General features: G+C 34.6%; 1 protein-coding gene across 4 annotated transcripts in view; it reads left to right on the top strand.

Annotated features, from left to right (window-relative positions):
- Nucleotides 1-12,990, top strand: part of LOC111379692 — a 19,059-nt gene extending 6,069 nt beyond the window's left edge. The window contains exons 2-5 of one of the 4 annotated variants that reach the window (XM_023003119.1): nucleotides 11,930-11,979; nucleotides 12,068-12,158; nucleotides 12,375-12,563; nucleotides 12,665-12,990. In XM_023003119.1, the coding sequence (XP_022858887.1) occupies nucleotides 11,939-11,979; nucleotides 12,068-12,158; nucleotides 12,375-12,563; nucleotides 12,665-12,754 (411 nt within the window). In that variant the 5' untranslated portion in view covers nucleotides 11,930-11,938 and the 3' untranslated portion in view covers nucleotides 12,755-12,990. Of the gene's footprint in view, nucleotides 1-11,913; nucleotides 11,992-12,067; nucleotides 12,159-12,374; nucleotides 12,564-12,664 lie in introns of all 4 variants that reach the window. The other 3 variants (XM_023003118.1, XM_023003117.1, XM_023003120.1) reach the window with 3 other exon arrangements.
- Nucleotides 12,991-21,600: the final 8,610 nt, after the last annotated feature.

Genomic DNA, 21,600 nt, shown 5'->3' with positions numbered 1-21,600 from the left:
GCCTTTTTTTTTTTTTTTTTTTTTTTAACCTTAATATGGATGATAGGCTTTTTTTATAATTGCTATTTAATTAGATTACAGACTTGATCACAGAGGATCAAAGCTAACATATAAATGATGACAAACTTTTAAATGTAAAAATGGTTTGTCACAAAACATTCACTATTAACAGACGTGCACATTACACATGTCACTATTAACAGAGGCATGGTTACATATAGTTAAGATAGTCATGGTCGCAGACAATCACAATAAAGACAGACTTGGTCATAATGAGTCATAGATAACAACCTGATCACAAACAATAACAACTTAAACAACCGTGGTCATAAATAAACTTGCACAAATCTGGTCAACAAACGTCACTGTTAAACATAACCTGGTAACGTACAACTCCAAACTCCTTATATATCTCACATTCAAATCATACCAATTTTGCCACCCATTACCACCTCCATCGCCACTATGTTATTCTTCCTTTCTCCAAATAATCAACAATACACATTTACCGACTCTTGAAACCCTCTATTTGTCTTTGAGATCAAATCTCTCTCAGGCTTCAATCTTTCCCTCTTCCTTCTTTAATTTATTTGAAATATTCCAAATCTCAACCACTGCATTCCACAGTTTATTCACCCATTTTCTTACCAAGTCACTCTACATCAATTCCTTTAATTTGCCCAAAAATACAATTTTCAGACATGATTTACCTCGTGCGTATATGAGGCAAAATGAATGTTGAACTTGATTTATGTTACTTTTAAGCTAAGGACGTAAAGAATTTTCATTTTTAATGTATTTTTTAAAACATTGAACCCAAAGTAACTTATCATTGACTTAGAAAAGCTATGAATGGGAATAAAAACTATGGCATAAAATTGTACATTTCTTAAATCAATAATTAAGGTTGTTTAGTACAAGCAAATTCGATCACAAAAATAATAAGTAAATATGGAAATAAAAATCAAATTGAGAACAGATGAATGATTTGATGCAACACACTCATTTGAAGGGAGAAAACCTTCTTTGTTTTCTGGAACTGAGCTGGGGTTCTTCTGTAGCAAACCTTATTTCAATATACAACTTCCAGAATTCACTATTTCCACTATCCTTAGCTGATTTTTCTGTCCATATCAATACAGGGCCAAATTTAAATTCGAGACCATATTGAACATTCAGCTTCTGCTTAGAGTGGGGATGGGTATGGTTGATTGGAGAATTTGTATAAACAGATATCCATCGGATTGGGGGTAGGAATGGTAGATTGGGGTATTTTGTGTAGAGAGAGAATTTTGTGTAGTTATTGTTACTTATCTTATAAATATATGAAATATATTATTGTCATTTATCACCTGATTTTTCAAATCTTTTTCTAAGTTCGTTAAATGTGAAATTGTATAGTTAAAGTGTAGTAGTTATGTATTTTTTTTTTCCTTTTCTCTTTCCATAATTTTCATTTTCCCCAAATTGTAGGTTTTAATTTCACTGAGGAAAGACGTGTTTCGTGAAGAGTAATGATATGTAGCCACACTGGGGCAGCAACCCCAGTTCAATTGGCGCTGAATAATAGGCTAAATGAAAGGTGGAATTAAATTATGGATAAATAGGATTATGAAATGAATGATTTGGTAAGGGAGCTATTATTTGGAGTGATTTTAACTGCTGGCTCATCTTTCCCTCATCCACATTGGCACATTTATTAACGGATTTTATGGGATGAGTGATAGAGTCGACGAAGCAAAGTTCAATGACTAATGGAACAATTGATGAAGTTCGATGCATAAATCGTGACATGATGCTTAATTCAATGGCCAATGAAATATTTAGCTCCTGCTAAATCAATTTGGAACCATAAAGTCATATAAATTATCGAACTGAAAAGCTCAATGAAATCATGAAGGGCACATCTTAGCTCTTGAGTGAACCTAGTAACCTATAATCGAACTAAATAAGCTCTAACTCGTGAACATTACGCTAGTAAGCAATTAAGGCTACAAAAGATTTAATTTTTTTGGTTATCCCTTATTTATTTAAAGAATTCTAAAAGAGCCATTTAACGAGTGATGGGACAATAGAGGCATAGAGTCGATGCAGCCCCGATGATACCCAATACCTTTTTTCAAACAAATGGCTTTTCTTGTTGCATGCGGGCTTATCGTTGGCAGCCTTTCTTAAAAAAATCTATTTCATATAGATTAGCCTCTCTTTTCCTTTCCATGGGTAGGGCGAGTGACTTCTGCTAGTGTTTTACTGTTGAAGAGACGGGGAGAGAGAGAGCGAGGGGGGGTCATTTGGTTATTTGGTTCAAGCTAGTATTTAACTCCAATCACGTAATTCAAATCAATCTTTGTCTCGTGACCTTTGACACAGTGAATTTGAGCAGAGGAAATAGTGGTGGATTGTCGATTGATCCATGCTATTTTCCACAATGGCCTTTGACCAATTTTAAATTGAAAAAAAAGGTAAAAAAATTGGAAAAACCCGTAAAAAAATGCCAAAATATCCCTTGAAGAGGGGAGAGAAAAAAGAGAGAAACTAAAAGAAGAAGAAGAAGGTGAAATCACGTCATTTCAGACCCAACCCGAGTAGAGACTGTTCATCTTCATCTTTTAGACTTGACAATGTTAGTTTATTTATTTATTTATTTTGTTTTTTAAATCTTAGTATTTTATTGTTTTCTACAATGTTAATTTAGAGATTTGATTTTTACATGAAATATCAATAAATCTTGCCGTTTATGAGTTTGTTACAAGTATTGAGGTTAATTTATAGTTAAAATGGAAGAAAATTCGAATTTTATGAATAATTTATGGTTGAAATTCATTTTTTGTGGAGGTCCTTGCTGAAAATGGCGATTTCCAGTTGCTCCGCCGATTTGTTTCAAAATAAAAGATCTGGACGTCTAGGCTGAACTTGAGTGGACCCTCCATAATGGGCGCTGGCCACCTGTAACTGACGGACTAGAGTTTTTTTATTTAAATTTTTTTAATTTTTATTTTTTACGATAATTTCCTTTTTGTCTTTCTATAATTTTTTTTTTCAATTTTATAAATCTTATGTTTTTTTTTTCATTTTCTTTTTTATTTGGGCTTGATTTTTCATTTATTTATTTATAATTGATTAATTTTTCTTTCATTTTAGATTTTGTTCTTTTTTACAATTCCCCTTTTTGTTTAATTTTATTTTTATTCATTAATTCTTAATTTTAATTATGTTATTTCTTCATAATTTATTTATTTTTCACTTTATTTTTTTATATTAATTTTTACTTTTCTTTAATTTCCTTTTTTTTTTCAATTTGGGTTTTTAAATTATTTTTGTTATTTCACTTTACTTTAAGTTAATTTTTCTATTTCAATTTTTTGTTTTCTTTAATTTCCTTTTTTTTTTTCAATTTGGGTTTTTAAATTATTTTTGTTATTTCACTTTACTTTAAGTTAATTTTTCTATTTCAATTTGTTGTTCACTTTAATTTCATTTTCGTTTCTCTTTTTAATGTGCGATGAAATGAATTTATTTCTTATGTACAGTAGCATATAATCTGATTGGTTAAATTCTAAAATATTATGTTTTATTCCATAATCTCTTGTATATATGATTTTAATGTTCGAAGGATTGAGTAACATCTTGACAGAGGGATAAGAGATCAGCTAGGAAAAGTTACGTCGTACTATAACTTTTTTATTTATGCAACAGTTTTAAAGTGGCTCAATGAGGAGCACAGTCAAATTACACCGATCGTTTCTATATTCCTTCTATTCATTGAAGGACATGCAATTTTGTGGCTACATCATCGACTCACTATACTTTGACTGTTTAAGCCATTTGATGAGCTGCATTTTGCCATGGGAGATGGGAAGGTGTTTAGATTCTCGGTCCTGAAGTTTGCTCTCATGACGTGGTTGAAGTTTACTGGTGAAGAAGCAAAGTTAGCCCTATTATGATAAATAAAATGTTGCTTGATGAATATTTTGGAGATAAAGAACCTGTTACACCACATAATTAGAGAACGCATTTAGGAAATATAACATGTTGGACAAATTAAAGTTGGGATTGGTATTTATCCTGGAGAGTATACTAGGCGTCAACACCGTAGGACGTCGATCTGCCCTTTTTCAGTGGATGTTGTTGATGGCATTGATACCTTAACAGCTATTCATAGGGTCGAAGATGTTATATAGATACATTACATATCTTCAAGAAGGTGCATGCAAGGACGGAGTTAGAGAAGGCCGAGCTTAAGTATGTTTCATATGGCTTTCCATTGGCTACACAGGTAAATAATTAATCAAATGAATATTAAAACATTTTTTTTAAATGCATATACATAATAACTGTAAGTGCTACAGATATAGACGTATGAGACTATCCCCATCTTAGTTAGCAAGTCGGCGATCAGAAAGAAGACAAACTGCCTTTGGAGCTTCACTACCTAGCACATGATAAGCCATTGGTCAAAACTTGACATCCATCCTTGAGGATCTTCAAGTGAGTACTATACAATGACGATTTATATTTCACGTATATTTATCGACTCGTCACATGACTATTTCTTTGAATTGTCAATACGTCAACTCAAGTCCATACTAAGTTGCTAATGTCGATGGAAGAGGAGGACTAGATATACGTTCGTGGATTATCTATTCCAACAATTAAAGATGACCCATTGTCTGAGTCACTGACTTTTTCGTGTTGCAAAAAATTAATTTTTAATCTTATTTGTGTAGGACCACCGTCCAATGGATCGATTATCACCTCTACAAAGGAGATCACCTTCACCGAGAAGATCCCTATATCCCACACGCAGACACTTTTCCCATCGATATCTTGTACCCAGTTAGAGATATTATTTCAATTTAGGAGTGGAGTTAAGAGTACTGTAACAGGAGTTGAATGCCAAAGTAGCAAAATTACGACATGATTAGTAGACCTTATAATGAGGTTACAGCGCTACGAGACGATTTAGCAGGCTAGTGAGGGTATGATGATTGGTATGACGGAGGGAGTATTGGAAGGACCGGCTGTATTGTTGATAGAGAGATTGGCAATCCTCAGGACGAAGGATATGACGGTGCCCATTACAGAGGGTAGTCATGGCTATTGGATTGTACATTTGATGCATTTTTTGGATCTATGACATCGATTATGGAAGAAGATGAGTTTCGATGACGGAGGAGGAGGAGGTCCCAATAACGGGAAGTGGTAGTGGTCCTTGGGACGGAGGGAGTACCCTCAATGGTGACAGATTCAATGATCGCTTGGCTGACAAAGGATGTAATGGAAGGGGTGCCTGAAAATTTTGACGGTGCCTTTAGATGGTGGTGGTGGCGGAGGGGTGACAAGAGGACTCCCAACTTGATGGATGATGTCACGAATGGGTGATAGAGCCATAAGAGTGATGAAGGGTAAAAAGCGTGTTTATAATGTGCCAGAGCAAGTTGTTAGCAAGATGACAATGTCATAATACATTATTTTTCCGTTCATGATCGATGCAAAGAGGAGGACATTCATAAATGGTATGTTGCCCAACCTCTTCTGTGATGTTAACTCGATAAAGAAAAAAATTCAATGGCTGGTCAGCTAGATTGGACCCCGATAAGTATTTTATGGTTTTGCTAAAGTAAACTAACTCATATATGCGTTTTCTAATTTTTATTTTATTTATTTTTTCAGAGTTACCTACAAGATAAGGGATATTCTGATATCGAATGCGAAAAATGGTTCAATGATGTACAGAAGAGCAGAAGGTGCTTAGCCAACGACGTAAGTAACATATTCATTGTTACTTATATTGTTCACATAATTGGTTATTGTTTCATTAAATTTTCATATCTTTCTTAGTTCTTAGTTTTTCTTGTTATAACATATTGACATTGCTATGGAACTACTATGTGATCGGCCTTGAAGACACCCGAAATCATTTGATGTTCTTGGTCGAGTTATCATAAGTTGCGGGTTTTTTTATTGCCATGCAGATTGAGCATGACAAGCTTTTTCGACTCGAACAGATGCATGTTGTTTAGGTTACATGAGGGATTATACGAGAGGGCTTGTGCTGAGATGGGAAAAGTCATGAACAATTTGTACATATCTATACATTTAAGTGATTACGAACTCGCACTACTTTGTAGTTGAGATCGTTTTCACTGAGTTGAAGATGTACGTATACAAATCTAATTATAACTGTACCGCACAAGGCTAGGTCGAGTATATTCTCGAGTCTATGGTTGCCATCGTTCCCATGATGGCTAGAGTAGCGAACATTATGGTATAAGAGAGTAGCCATAGTGAGGAAGATGATGACTGCAAGACAAACAAAACCTTAAGTTTTTTTATTTGCTAAATTTGTTTTAGTTATATGTCATTGGACTAACATATTATTATTTATGTACAGGGGTTATTGTGAAATTTTTGCAATCAAGTATCTTGGATTTTGAGCATCAGAAGTGGTGTAAAATTGATAAAACAAATGCACATTGACAATAGGAGGATGAAGCTAGCGTACAATTTGTATACATATAATCGTAGTATGTTTTGTGTGTGTGTGTGTGTGTGTGTGTGTGTGTGTGTGTGTGTGTGTATATATATATATTTATTTATTTATTTATTTATTTATGAAAATGTAAATACTGTTTATTTAATTATAAATATATTTATTTTTGACTTTCTAATAGTTGATGAAATGGAAAAAAAAACGATGATTGAAGATTAAATAGATTCAATTGTATGCAATAGGAACACGAAGGATCCACCAGGAAGATATTATATAAAAAATAGTGAAAATGAAAATATGGGTATGTAATTTGAACTTTATATAGTTGATGTAAAAACAAACAAAGGGTCTGGGTTATCTCATGTGCTATCTCCACTATATTCCAAAGATAATTTACATTATAATCCCCTCTATCAATATCTTCGTGTTCATTCTCGAAGACATTCTTTTTCATTAAAGTTACACAAATAAGAATCGACTTGCAGCCTTGGTTTAATTCAATTAGCAATTTCATTTGCACTTCAGAAGGAACTTTTACTGGTGGAATCAAAATGGTTGAATGCCTATGAAATAAAAATCTCAATTTTATACCATACTGAGAGGGATCGACTTTGAGCACATTTTGTATATCATGGTACATTTTCACATACGGTGTACTTTATATTATCACAATTCCAGTAACATCATCGTCTTCACTCATTATTTACATTCCCATCGACCATTTTCATTCCTTTGAAATTCACCATAATAATAAATCAAGAGACATGCTAATCCCATAAGTCCATTATGAATCAAAATATTAAAAAAAAAAAAAAAGATTAACCATAAAGAATTAATAAATAGAGGTACTAATTTTTTTTAAATAAAAAATAAAAAGACCCATTTTGGACATTATGGGACGACCTAGCCATCTGGATTCTCAAAATACTAGATTTGATTATGTAGATGATTTTTTTTTCATTTTTCACTTGAAAAATTATAGATCTGTTAAATGATATGTAAAAAAATTACCTACGTATTAGCACATATTGAAATAAAATTTAACGATTCAAAAAATATACTAGTTTTTTTTTTAAATGAAATTAAATATACTAATCGATTCGAAGTGTTGGAAAAATGAATTTTTTTTGTTGATAGTTTCATAAATTTATGAGATTTTAAGAGTGAAGTAGAAGAAAAATGAAAAAATCGGCATCTGTATTGGAAAAAAACGATAAAGAAAACAGCTTGATTTTGAAATTTTGAGGGGGAAGTGTTCGTATTTGTTTTTTATTTAAAAGGTTCTTATTATCTTTTTAATATCAACATATTTTTGTAGTTTATAACCTTATTGAGGGAATTTTAATATTTTTGCACTTGAAAAGGCCGTTGTAGAGAATAAAGAGTAAGTTAGGCTCATGTGCTGAATGGAACATTTGACGTGGCCATTGTGAAAACTCTCCCAATTTGAACATTTCTCAATTTCAATTATAATTTTAAATAAGTTCTAAAATGCTTAAGAATATATAAATTTAACTAATTAATGTAAATGAAAGTTTGGACTTCCAATTAAGTCCATGATGATGACCATTACAAAGAAAATTGTGAAAAAATGATATTTTTGGCGAATGTGTGATTAAAATGTAAGGAAAAACTTTGAATTAACGTATAAAAAAAATTATTGTATGAATGTATGGTTAAAAATGAGTATGATAAATAAAGAGTTTTAAAATAAAAGAAGAGTCAAAAAGTGGCCAAGTCTTGTGTGTTACATTTCTTAAAACTCATTTTTTAAAATTTATTTTCAACACATTTTCTGGGATTCATAATTTTTATTAACATCATATTTCACCATTTCATATTAAAATCTACTACAAATTTAATTTATATCCAAACAAGATAGGGGCTAAATGTTACTTCATGAAGGGCCTTGTATAAATCTTCAATAACAATTAAGCAAGCTTATTAAAAAAAGATGCACATCGTATAAGACACTCGAGTTGAATAAGTAGGAAGTACTTAATTACTTATTCTGTGGTCATGATGTGTCAAAATATGACAATTCGAAGAATCCAATTATATGGTTCAATACATTATTTGGGAGAAGCACCCGATGAAACTAATTGAATCTCGTATCTCAACCAACCATTTGGGACTGCTTTCCGATTTTGCGTTATGCCTCTACTAGTATAGGGGCTTTAGCCTTACAACAGGCTCTACTTAAATTGACTGAACTTACAATTTCGAAGTGAGGTCGTATCATATAATTTTTTATTATTATTTTGGACTGTATTAAATTATATTTTCATATGTATGATTTTTACGATTTAGTGTATTTATATATTGATAAACAAAATTTTAGTATTATGTAATTAAACATTAATAAACGATCTCGTTATTGCGACCGTTCATGATCGACAGTCAACGTTCGATAGTTGCCCTAGCTCAACAACATTCTAAAATTTTACAAGACAACATCAAAAGGATATATTGAAATGGATATCTCAACGAACACGACAATATTGAACAAATTTTAGATTAATCACTATTGTTTCACTACACAACAAAAAGGGAACGAAAGAAGAACACAAACAATAAACTGTGATGGTTATATATAAATATACCCTAACACAATATCGCAATTTGAATATTCCAAGTAAACTTAGGAGACAGTACTTGCTAAACTGGATCTAAACATGTAGGGATAATTGTGATGGAAAAGAGAGTTAAGGAAAGTGAATTATTTCCAAGGCACACTCAATCCAATTCCTTTCAATTCAATTGATGAAGTCAAACCACCGGTTCAAAATTTTATATCATATCATTATTTTTTGAAAAGAATCAAATTAAGAGCTTATTTGCGAATGATTTTAAGAATTGATTTTTTGACCGTTAGGAGAAAAGTGGGTCCATCTGTGAGAAAAGAAGTCAAATATGACGGCTGGAATAGTAAAATAACGTTCAAAAAATAAATTTTTTGGGTAAAAAAATCGCTCCCAAACAGGCCCTAAAGAATTATTGAACAAGTAAAATTCAAGTTTTTTTCCCACCTTAAATAAAGCTAATAGAATATACTGCATATGTAAAGCAACCAGATTTTTCAAAATAAGAGATTATCAAATCTCTAACATTAAATGAAGCACGATTAACAAATAATTTTGAAGAATAAGCAGTATAATAATAAGTTGAATCAACACGAAATAATAATACCTCTTAAGTTACTACAGTGCAAGCAAAGACATTCAAGATGTCGATTTTGGGTAATCGACAGAGGCCAAAATTTTTAAGTATACTAATAAGTCAATTTGGAATTATCAACTACAAAAATTATTTAAATAAACGAACCGAAAAACTCAATGAAGTCATGAAGAGAGGCTCCTAAGTTAAATAAGCTCCAACTCAACTCAATGAGGTCATGAAGAGAGGTATTATGAACTTATGTCAGACTAAAACATGAGATAATTAACTCACGGTCGTGCACACTTCTTGTGAGCTTTTCTAAGGATAGTTTTCCTTGATAACGACATTTTTATAATCTGTAAGAAAGTATAACATTAAGAGTGTGTTTGATTTATATGAGAAATCCTATAGTCTCCACCCCATTTCTTCTCCTTGTTTCACGAGAAACAAGGAATTGGCTCTCGCTAAAATGAGATTTAAGGATTGGGTCCTCTCTAGTTTTGTGGAAATAATTTTTAGAGAATATAAAGATTATTGAGAATTCTGCTACTTACATGAACAAAATTTTAAATACATGATTTAGTGAACGAAATGTGGACTTTTTTTTTTTTTTTTTTATTTTCTATTTGAGATTTGAGAAGGACCAATATGCACCTAGATTGAAGGTTTGAAGAATTTAAAATGAAAATAAATTTATTGGGGACTCAAGTGATATTTTAGTGAATATATGGGATCTCAAGTGCTATTCTTGTCGATTTATAGGGACTCTAGTTGCAAATCCGCTTGTCTACGTTTTTACGTTTCACGGTTGAAATTTCTTTGAGTATGCTTTTAATTGACAATAATTTTTTTTTTTAATAGAAAATTTATTTTTATCCAAGTTTCTGTTTTGAGATATTTGACTGATTTTTTATTATAGAAAATATTTTTCTAATTTTGATCGTGTAACAATGTTTCCTTAAAATTACGAAAAATATTTTAGTTAGGAGAAGTTAAATTTTATTTGTTAGGTAACTCAAACTTTCCAAAATTCTAATTGATCAACTCTTCTATTTACTCACAATACCTTCTCTCTCTCATCTAAGACTGAAATTTCTATTGCTTGAAATGACCAAACTAAGATTGTGCTGCATCAACTTGTAAATTAGTACAACGAAACAAACATATCTTCTTTAATTTTGTAGAGTTAAGCACAATGATCGTGTTCGTGTTCCATATTAATAGTGGAAAATCGGGTGAGTTTTTGAGAGAATGAGCTTATATTCCATGATAATTGTAACTCTACTATCCATAGATTATGTGGAAATTGAATTTTTTCTTTTTTTCGTCACTTAATTTTCCCTTTCTCTGGTATCAGTCAGACCTTGCACAGTCCACTTGTTCTTAACAATGTTATAAATTCTGATGTGATACAAAATTTTGATATAAACCTCTTCAAGAAGAATGTTCTTCCTTGTAGATAAAAATTAAACAATAATTTTGCATGCAGCAGTGGTCTCTACGAGCTTTTCTTCATCTGCTGAATATCCTTGTTCTGTTAGCTTCCTTCCTCTTCCGGTTGCTACTTTGTCATATGCCCAATGATCTCAAAGTAGCCCTGTTCCTGCTCATTTGCCAATTAAAACTGAGAACTCTAAATTGCTGAGGAAACTTCTTCCTTTTCGGAAAACTTCTATGGATCCAACTGCAAATTCTCGAATAATAATAAATTTGACTGGCCTATAAAGATGGCAGAAATTTCGATCTCTAAGGAAAAAAAGCTCAACAATAGGAATCTTGAACACTTTAAAAAGAACCTCAATGAATTATTGTAAATTGGGCAAATATACTTACCTTTGTCCATTAGAATTATTTTTGCTCGAATTTATTTATTTATTATTTTTTTTTTGGGGGAAATTATGTTTATCAGAACTTTATAATGCAAAGAGTTTTCTTCTCCTTCTCCATTTTTTTTTCAAATGGGGGTTCTATGAAGAATTTACCCTTTCATGCTTGAACTGAACTTCTTCACTTTTGACTATTTTTTTTTAAATTTTTTTTGAACAATCATTATGTAATTTAGATGGTTTGTAGCTCAGAGTATAAGGAAAGGAAAGATAATTTTTCTTATGTTCTACATGTTATTGTGTATGTGAACGTTAATTTTCTATATAATCAAATTTCTCTGGTCGTTTTTCCTTTACCTTTTGCATTAACTCCTTGAAACGATTTCTGAAGTCGGTTTTATTCAAAAGATCTTTTCTTGATGTTTGATTCGTAAGTTAAACCTTCCTACAGATTATAAAGATGTCGTTGACAAGGAAAACTATCCGTCGAAGAACTCAAAAGTACACACCATCGTGAGTTATTTTTCTCTTCCCTTTACTGGCTCTTCCTTTTAGCCTATTTTATTCTGATATAAGTTCACTATGCCAGACATTTGAGAAGAAAATTTGGGCTTCTTGTAAGGCACAAGAATTGTATGAAGCGCGCACAAGCCTATCTCCAAAATTTGCAGACTATGCTTGTAAGTTTAATTTTGACACAAGTAATCTGTTTACTCTCGTTTCTCTGTTTTTAATGTCCTTCCAATGGTCAATTTAATATCTGAAAGGGCAGTATTTATATAGTTGATAAATCAGAGGGGGCATTGTGGGAAAGAGTGATAATTTGGTGGGGTGAAATGGATTGTATTCTGAAAAGTAAAGAGAACCTCATATGGGATTCATTATATCTAATGCAGAAATTTCTAAAGCTAAATGCCTACCTGGATGAGCTAAATGACAAGACTGATGTGATACTTGCCGAGATGCAAGAGATAAAAGCCGAACAAGAAGAGTTGAACGATGAAGAGGAAGAGGTAATTGCCGAACTGGAAACCACGGAAAACGAAATAAAAGAATTAGAAAAAACATTTGAAGATATGTTGCAGGTACCATTTCGACCATGTATTTGATAGTGGATGGATGAATTGAGGTTTCAACTTTTAGTTTTCATTCGTATTTTTATACTACAATTTTTTTGTCATTACAGAAACACATGGAAGAGGCAATTGCTAGGGACCTGATGAATTTACCTGAGGATAGAGCCCTTACAGAAACTCAAGAAAATGGCAGCTCGTAGACATTGAATAGACATATGGTTGGAGCAAATCGACACACACACACATATATGAACATTATATTTGCTCATGCAAATTAACGATTGGAATTATAGGAGCAAGTAATAATTTAGAATGAAATATTATCTTGCGTGATTTGAACTGTTATTTTTATCTTTGTTATTTGTTATTTCTAGTGCTGTGAAGTGTTATTCCTCAACAATATTTATTAATTTATGGGAACTTAAGTTTCAATTTTCCGTCTGTCTATATTTTTATGCATTATACAGTTAAACTTCTTCAAGAGAAACGTACCAAACTAAAATTCAAATCCCTAAATATCTGGGGAAACTTGTACCTTATAAATATGGAAACTTCAATTGCAAATTCTCGAGGACTGCATAAATCTTAATCTCTTGGAAGAACCCTAAAGGCCTGTTTGATAGGTCTTTTTTTCCATGGAACTTGGAAATGAAGTTCCATTTTCCATGTTTTTGAGTATTTGATTTGCCAAAATTTTCAAGTAATTGGTTTTCTAGCTTTGCCCTCATGTGACCGGCTTTTCCTTGGTTTTGAGGATTTCACTTTCTCATGAGGTTGGTGGAAATTGATTTTCCATGCAACTTTTTTTTTTCATTTTTTTTATTGCATGTGATGGAAACAAATTCTAGAAACAATTATAAAAGAAGATGTCCCTTAAATTGACAGTTTTCATGTAAAACAAAGCTAAACGAAAATCAAAATAAAGATGATTTTCTTTTTATTTTATTTTTTTTGGCAATGGAAACAAATTCTAGGAACAATTGTAGAAATGAATATTCTTTAAATTGACAATTTTCATTAAAAAAAAAAAAAAAAAAGAACACTAAAAGACACTTTTATTTTAACATTTTTCAGGTGGAAAATTATACCAATCAAACAACATTAATTGATAATTCCCAATAAAACAATCTTTGGGCAATTCAATTTCCTGAAATTCATTTTCTTTCCACCCAAATTTCATCTTTACAATCAAACGGACCCTTAAAGTAATCGTGTGTATAGTCATCGTTAAATTAGTATGATTTGTAAGCAATTAATCATAATACCAAAATTTTAAAATTCTATGATTTTCACATATTAATCATTGATCAATAAACATACATTCATGACTTTAACTGAATGTTTTAGATCTGCAAAATAAGATAAATAAGAAAACCAAGAAATTATTCTCTCTATTTTCCTCTCTGTAATTGAACATAATTGATTTAAGATGTTTCGCTCACGCTTATAGGTAAATAGAGACAGTTTCTCATGGACCTTAAAAAACAAATTACTTTACATAAAAGTGAGTAGTTATGAAACTATCATTTCTCAATGGGCCAATAAAATTTTGAGAGGATTTATTCTCTTTCTCTAGCTTTGAGATTTTTTCAGCACTTCGTGATTTTTCCTCTATACTTTCTCTTGTAAAATTTTATGGACTTTAGGTCCTATTTATAACGAAAATTTTGTACCAGTTTTAGTAATCACTCAATTATCTTTAATTTAAAAGAATAATTGAGTAATTATGAATTTATTTTATTTTTATTTTTTTGAAAAAGTGAGATGGGCCTTTGGATTTTATGAAAGTGAAAATTACATAATACTAGGGGTTTAAAGATCATAATTCAAAAATCAGGGATGAAATTTGATTATTCAAAAATTAGGTATTGACAGAATAATTATATATTAGATGTTTTCACCCAATTCAAGTACAAACCCTAATGTTATTTCATTTTTCTCACTCTCCCTCACCATCTTCTTTCTCTCCTTCTCGTGCTTCTCTCTGCCAGGCATCGTCGCCGCTGCCGTTGGAGCACCCTTCACGGAAACCGCGCTGCCACCACCACTTAAGTAGCACCGCATTGCTTAATAAGAGATTGAAGCCTCTGTGCGCGGAAGGAGGGATGGCGATCTGAAATCTTCTCCAATTTGTGGCATTTCTCTGACAATTTTCTGTGGCCCATGGTTTGCGCAGTAGCGACGGTTGTACGACTTGGAGATGGTGGCGCTGTGAGCAATTCTACTTGATTTTTCTTTTTCCTTTTTTTTTAATTATCTTTGGATGGTGTTTTGTGTAGAGGTGGGATGGTGTTTGTGTCGTGGCGGACTTGATGATTTTGTTGGTGGGGTTGGTGGCTGTGATGCTGTAGTGTTAACAAGCAACGTTGCGCCGATTGATTTTAGGTAGAGCTGGTGGGTGGGTGGTTGGAGTAGGATGCAGCAGCTGTTTTTATGGGACATGATGGTTTGAAACTGTCATACATTGCCGATGAATGTGGTGGTCGAGTGACTAACGGTGATGGTGAGGTGGCAATGGCGGCAATGGTGGATCTAGTGGTGGTGCAGGTGGAGGTGTAGACGGTGGTGGTAGCGATTGATGATGGTGATGGTGCGACGATGGTGTTGTCATGGTGCTGGCAATGATCGCAGGGTGTGTGGCGATGGCGATAGCGTTGGTGGTGGTGGTATGTGACCAATTATTTGGTTATTCGTAACCAGGTAGCAAACCGTGACCTTAAAATTTGATAACTTGTAACTAATAGATAAACTGTAACCTATAAAAAATTTTATTTGTGATCTCGAAATAATATGTGACTAATTGATTTGATAATATGATCAATAAATAAATTGTGACCTATAATCATGAATTTGTGACCATTAATTGTATAACTGTGACTTGATTATGTTTATTTAATAAATATTGTTAATTAATTATATATATAGTTGAATTTTGAATTTTTAAATTATACACCTGACTTTTGAATTTGTGTAAACTATACACATGAGTTTTGATTTTTTTTCCCCTTTATGGAATTTTAATTTTATTAGGCTAATTATTTAAATTGACCCAATCCATTAATTTTTATTTTATTTATTATTATTATTTTAATTATGTCTCTGCTGCCCTCTAAGAGAGATGGGGTAGATGAAGCTACAGAAACGACACTTAGAATCTATGGTTGTGATAATATACAAGAGAGCGGTATTTTGCTCAAATTATATCCTTATTTACTTTAATTTTCTTATGCTATACTCCATTTGGTTTTAACATATAATGAAGATGATGTCATGTCTTCTTTTTTCCTGAGTAAAATGAGTAGTAAAATTATTGTTTAATTGCATTGTTATCTCCTTAATTAAACTTTTCACAGACCTCAAGCTATGACGACCACTAGTCATGTTTTATTCCATCGTTTCTACTGCAAGAAGTCATTTGATAGATTTAATGTGAAGACCCCTTTTTCCCCCATTAAAACTCCCCAATTTTACTATAATTTGGTTGCATTTCACAATTTCATTGGTACACAGAGGGTTGCTGCGAGTTGAGTATGGCTTGCTTCAAAACTCAAAGAAAGTCCTAGGAAACCAAGGGAGTCCTCATTGTTTTTCACATGATGGAATTTAGAAGGTGAAACTTACCCATAAAGCATCTCGACACATATTCTAAGGTTGGATATCAATTTTAATCTTATGTTCTGGATTAGTGCTATTAGTTTTTAATTTATTATATGACTATTTTCCATTATCTGGTGAGGTTGTCTAAGGTTGGCTATTGACTTTGACCTTGCATTTTGGATCTGTGCTATCAATTTGAAGTTCATTTATATCTATTTTTTTGTATTATGGTAAAATCATCGATTGTCTTGTCTTATATTTCATACTATGGGTTTGTAGAATCTTCGTTAACTTTAACAAGAAGTAGGTGTAGGAACTGGATTACTTTCTTTTGTTATGTTTGTTGTTGACCTCAAAAAGTGTACCTCCAGGTGGCCAACAGATCCTGAGACCTCTCACGTCTTAACAAGCCATTTTCCTATATACTAGGATACACCGTTAGACACACGTGGCCTTCTTCGGTGGGGGTGAAGCCGGCCGCGCGTACTCTGACAGTTAAGTCAGTTGGGGAAAAGCTATGTATGAGTGTAGGAGAGCTTTTAACGTGAGCCTTCAATATAAAATAAAGGGGGTCGGAGTCAGGATTAAAAAATATAGAGAGCAAAGTGGTAGTATCAAAGTCTAAACTTGCATTACCTATCAATGACACTAAGTGTGAGTTTTTATAGTATGAAATAGTGAGTGAGGGACAGTTAAATGAGAAGACATGTGGCCTCATCCATGTGGGCACAATCTCCAATCATGGGAATCAATCAATCATAAGACTTGAATGGTAACATCAACTTACCTTTTAGAATTCATAGCTTGCGGCCACAGATTCAACCAAACAGGTTGGCGGTGGCGGTGTCAGGGAGTAGTCAAATCAGTCTTGTCACTAGAGTTGATTTAGGAGATCTTCTATCAATCAACCTCCTTACTAACCTCGTTTGCTTCGCCTGGATCCCTGTGGAACGATTCACCTCCACAGGTTCGGGTGTGTTGGTTCAGATAGGGATGGGTTCAATTAAGGGATTCATCCATTCAGTTTGTTATCCCATGGGTTCGACCGATAAAGGGTGCGGGTGCCTATGGTTTCGCCTGCCACGTGGCGTGTTTGGGCCCCTATTGGGAAAGGGGTATAACAATAGTTCCTGAAGTCCATGTATGGGTATTTATATAATGCATGGACTTAAAAGGTTGGGAGAAAGGGAAAAAAATGAACGTGGTATAACAATAGTCCCCGAAGTTCATGTATAGGTATTTATATAATGCGTAGACTTAAAAGGTTGGGGGGAAGGAAAATTAATGGATGTGGTATAACAATAGTCCCTGAAGTCCATGTATGAATATTTATATAATGCGTGGACTTAAAAGGTTGGGAGAAGGAAAATACGAACGTGGCCTTTGATAGGGACGAGCATTGGAAGAAGAGATCCTTCGGAATTGAATATAGGAAGAGCCGGTAGCAAGATAAAGTGGTGTTTCTGGTAGCTTGAATGTCGTGGGCATTAATTGTTGTTGACTTTTATGCTGTCGCTTGGTTTTCCCAAGGTCAGGTGTATCGTTTCCAACGTAAGGTGTTGGACACGTGTTTTGATCCTGGCAGTATAAAATGAAGCGTCAAGTATATTCGACGATCCCGATGTCACCGCCATATGAACGGCCTGGATCTTTGCAATCAGATGGCTGAGGATGGTCACCGTTGCCTTTAAAAAAGGGGCTTTCGCTTTGCACACTCGTTATCTGGCATGATTTGCGTGGTTTTGTGTATATGTTGCATTCAGTTAAAGCACTTCTCATTGGTTGATCATGATGGGAGTTGGTGTAATAGATTGCTTCGTTTTGGTAGATGCTATGAAGTGTATAAGCGACAAGATTTGTGAGCATATTATGTGGTTTTCTCAGACCTAAAGGAATCGAAATGTAGGTTTACTATAATCTTCTTTGAAGGCCCTAGGGGCAACAGAATGCCTTAGGCTCTCTGGTGGATTGTCAGACTATGTTGCAATAGTGTGCGATGACATTCGAGAAGCCCTTAGTGGCACTGTGTGGATCCACAAGGTGAGCTTCCTTGAGCAGCTACGCTGTCATTTTGTCGGACCTTAACAAGGAAAAGTATTGTAGTTTCAATTTTGAGTTTCAACATAGTCCTGAGGGTGTACATATTACCAAGGGTCGATATGCAGAGTGTGCAGCTGAAGAGGGAGAGGTACAACAGTTCGCTTGCTACGTAGTTGTATCGTGTAGTGTCTTTGTATTGTAATTGTAATTGTTCTTTGTAATCAAAACAATGTATTGTTCTCAATTGTCAATTTATTGAATAAAAAATTTTCCATTTTTGTTTTACTTTTGTGTTATGGCTGCAATGTAGCGCGGCGTATGTAGAAATCAAAGTTGAAGTTAGGAGATTTTATTTAGTCAATCTCAAGTTTAAACTTACGAGAAGAGGCGATGCCTATGGCGAGGCGAGCCTATTCTACTCAACCGAATTTGACATCGAAAATAGGAGAAAAGACGATGCCTATGACTAGGCGAGCCTATTTTACTCAGTCGAATTCAAAATCGAACTTAGGAGAATCCCTATTACGAGGTGAGCCTATTTTACTTGGTCGAATTCAGATTTGAATTTAGAGAAGAGGTGATGCCTATGACGAGGCGAGCCTATTTTACTCAATGGAATTCAAAGTCGAAGTTAGGAGAAAAGACGATGCCAGTGATGAGGCGAGCATATTTTACTTTAATGGGGTTGTGTGAAACTTCAAAGAGAAGTTGCGTAACGTCATTATGATTTGACAGCCTCATCGGTTCCCAAGGTTTACTTGATTTAGTGAGATAACGGCAACCGCCGATTGGGTTGTGTGAGCATTAATTGCACAACAATGACAGGCCTGTAGCTGTCAAACATTTGGTAGCGCCATTGTAGAGTGAGAGATGCACGCTTTAATCGTAGTCGTTGATTCAAAATTCGATTGTGTGCCTTTTCGTTTCAATGGATTGGATCGCGATCCACATGTATGGTCACGATCGCCTGGCGCACCAATCCAACTGCGTATCTCTCTCGTCCGTATCTGCAAAATGCTCTGGGATATGGAGATGTTGATTTTCTTTCTCGATATTGAAACATATAAAACCTAAACACTTTGCCTTTGATCTCTTTAATTCCTTCCCATTGTCATTGTCCTAAAACTTTTCGTGTATTTGTAAGTAAAGTAAGTTTTAGCACTTATTCTTGAAGTTAACTTTAGTTATGGCCTCTAGTTCTGGTGAGAGAGTTTCTGGGTGGTTCTCTGAGTCAGCAGATATGACCCATATATATGTCGAAGCTGGTTTGCCTTCCCTCATCCCAACAGAACGAATTGTGGAGGTAATGGAAGGCCCCTACAGTGAGTAGATGATTCAGGAGGGACCCATAGATTTTTGTATGAGGTGGGGGGCTTCGCTATGGCCCTCATGTATAAAGGAGAACGAATTAATACCTTAGGGAGAGGTACCGGATCCCAGATGATATTGAGATGTTTGTGCCGACCCCTGATGAAAGAGTCGTTACCCTAGAAAGGGGTGCGTTGTGGTGAGTGAAGCTATCCTTTGTGGGGGGATGAAATTACCTCTGTACCCCTTTTTTAGGTATTTGCTAAGGCAGTATAATTCGGCCCCAATCCAATTGGTACCGAACACATGAAGCCAAATGGCAGGGGCCTTTCTTCTTTGGAAGGAGGTTACTCTTGGCGAGGATATGCCTCTCCATGTCTTCCAAAGTCTTTTGCAGCCTTGGGCTTCTAGTGGGAGGGAGGATAACAAGGGATGGTACTACATTAACCCATGAGGTCCACACTCCCCCTTCATCTGGGGCACTCCTATGTCAATAAAGAACTGGAAGTCATCAAGGTTCTGAGTTAGGGGTCTCTGGCAGTTTGTGGAGGGTGATGCGATCCCACAAATTATTGTACCGACCCAGTATCACGAGTATAGTGAGTCCAGTCTTGTTGAAAATTTTGTTGTTGATATTTGGATTTTCTTGCGTTTATTTCTAAGTAACTCCTTGTGCAGCTACAGTTGATTGGTTCATGCTCCAGCCTTGCGAGTGGGCTATCGTTAAGGCCATATATGAGCTTTCTCCCGAGAAAAGGTTCTTCAAGACAGTTATTGGAAGGAGGAGCCTGTTTGTAACACATCTCCTAATGCTGACCAAGGGTAAGAGCATCGCTTGATCCCCTAAGGAGTTTATTTATGCAATCCTGAAAATGTGATTTTTTCTTGCAGAACAACATGATAGGAAGGAGTATGCAAACCTGACATGTTCTTCATGAGGCAGCTCGCCGAGGAGAAGAAAAAGAAACCTTTGGATACTGGTTCTAGCACTTACAAGAACCAAAGAGATGAACTGCCTCGGCTATCCAAGCTGAACCCGACTCCTCCTCTGGAAAATAAGGGGGATGGGAAAGGGAAGGAGAAGATCGAGCCTTCTAGAGGTGAGAGAAAAATGAGGTTGGTCATCTCTAAGAATAAAGGGCCTCTACCGCCCCCGAAACACTAAACGACCAAATACGAGTCATTGAAGAAGCCCATTGAGGCAGAACCCATTTCTGCCCTAAAAATAATTGAGCCGGAAAAGGTAGCAGAGGAGGAGGGGGGCCTGCTGAAGAGGCCTAGGAAAAAACAACCAAGCAGGCCTTCCATCACAGAGGGTAAGGCCTCAAGTTTTCTAGGGAGTAGATCTGATGAGATTGCCTCGGAAGTTTTAGAGATGCTCCCTACTGAGGTTCAGTCGGCGACAAAATTATGTCATAAGTATTGGACGAAAAAGTACTCCAATTATGCTGAGACATGTGATGCAGTGGACATGATGGAGGTGAGACTCACCATACACGCTTGTTCCAGGGCTTCTTCGTAAACGCCTAAATGGATATGAAGAGGCTTCAAAAGGCGAATAGAGAGTTCAAGCGAAAGGCATCTGAAGCTATTGCGGATGCCGAAAAATTAAAGAACAAGCTTGCTGCTGTGGAAGAGGCCCTTTGGCTTCAAAATTAAAACACGCCGAACTGGAGTTGGTAGTGGAGCAACTGACTTCGGCTAACAGGGACTTAACTGCAGAAATCTGTAGAACCCCAAATAATTCTAGACACCTTAGTGGCACTAAGACATGAATATTGGATTACTAAAGTATACTTTAGATATTTAGTCTCATTCGAGACCCATTTTAGACATAGGAAACATTCGATTTGGAAAATGATATCTTAATAAATATTGTAGCTCTTTGCGTTAGCTTTCCAACGCACTTTGAATTACCTCAATCAGATATCGGGAGAAGAAGTTATGATAGAAACACTGAAAGCTGTGCAGTGTCAACCGGACTACAACCGCTCCACCGAAATTGCCTGAAATGAAAATTCTTGTTTTTCTCTAGAATTTAAATATTTATTTTCATCAATTATTTTCTCAAAGGGCCACCCATGTTTTTGGCAATAAAAAC

This window comes from Olea europaea, unplaced genomic scaffold (assembly GCF_002742605.1).
Source record: "Olea europaea var. sylvestris unplaced genomic scaffold, O_europaea_v1 scaffold2020, whole genome shotgun sequence".
Classification (NCBI taxonomy): Eukaryota; Viridiplantae; Streptophyta; class Magnoliopsida; order Lamiales; family Oleaceae; genus Olea; species Olea europaea.
This window is presented reverse-complemented; position numbering and strand designations above follow the sequence as displayed.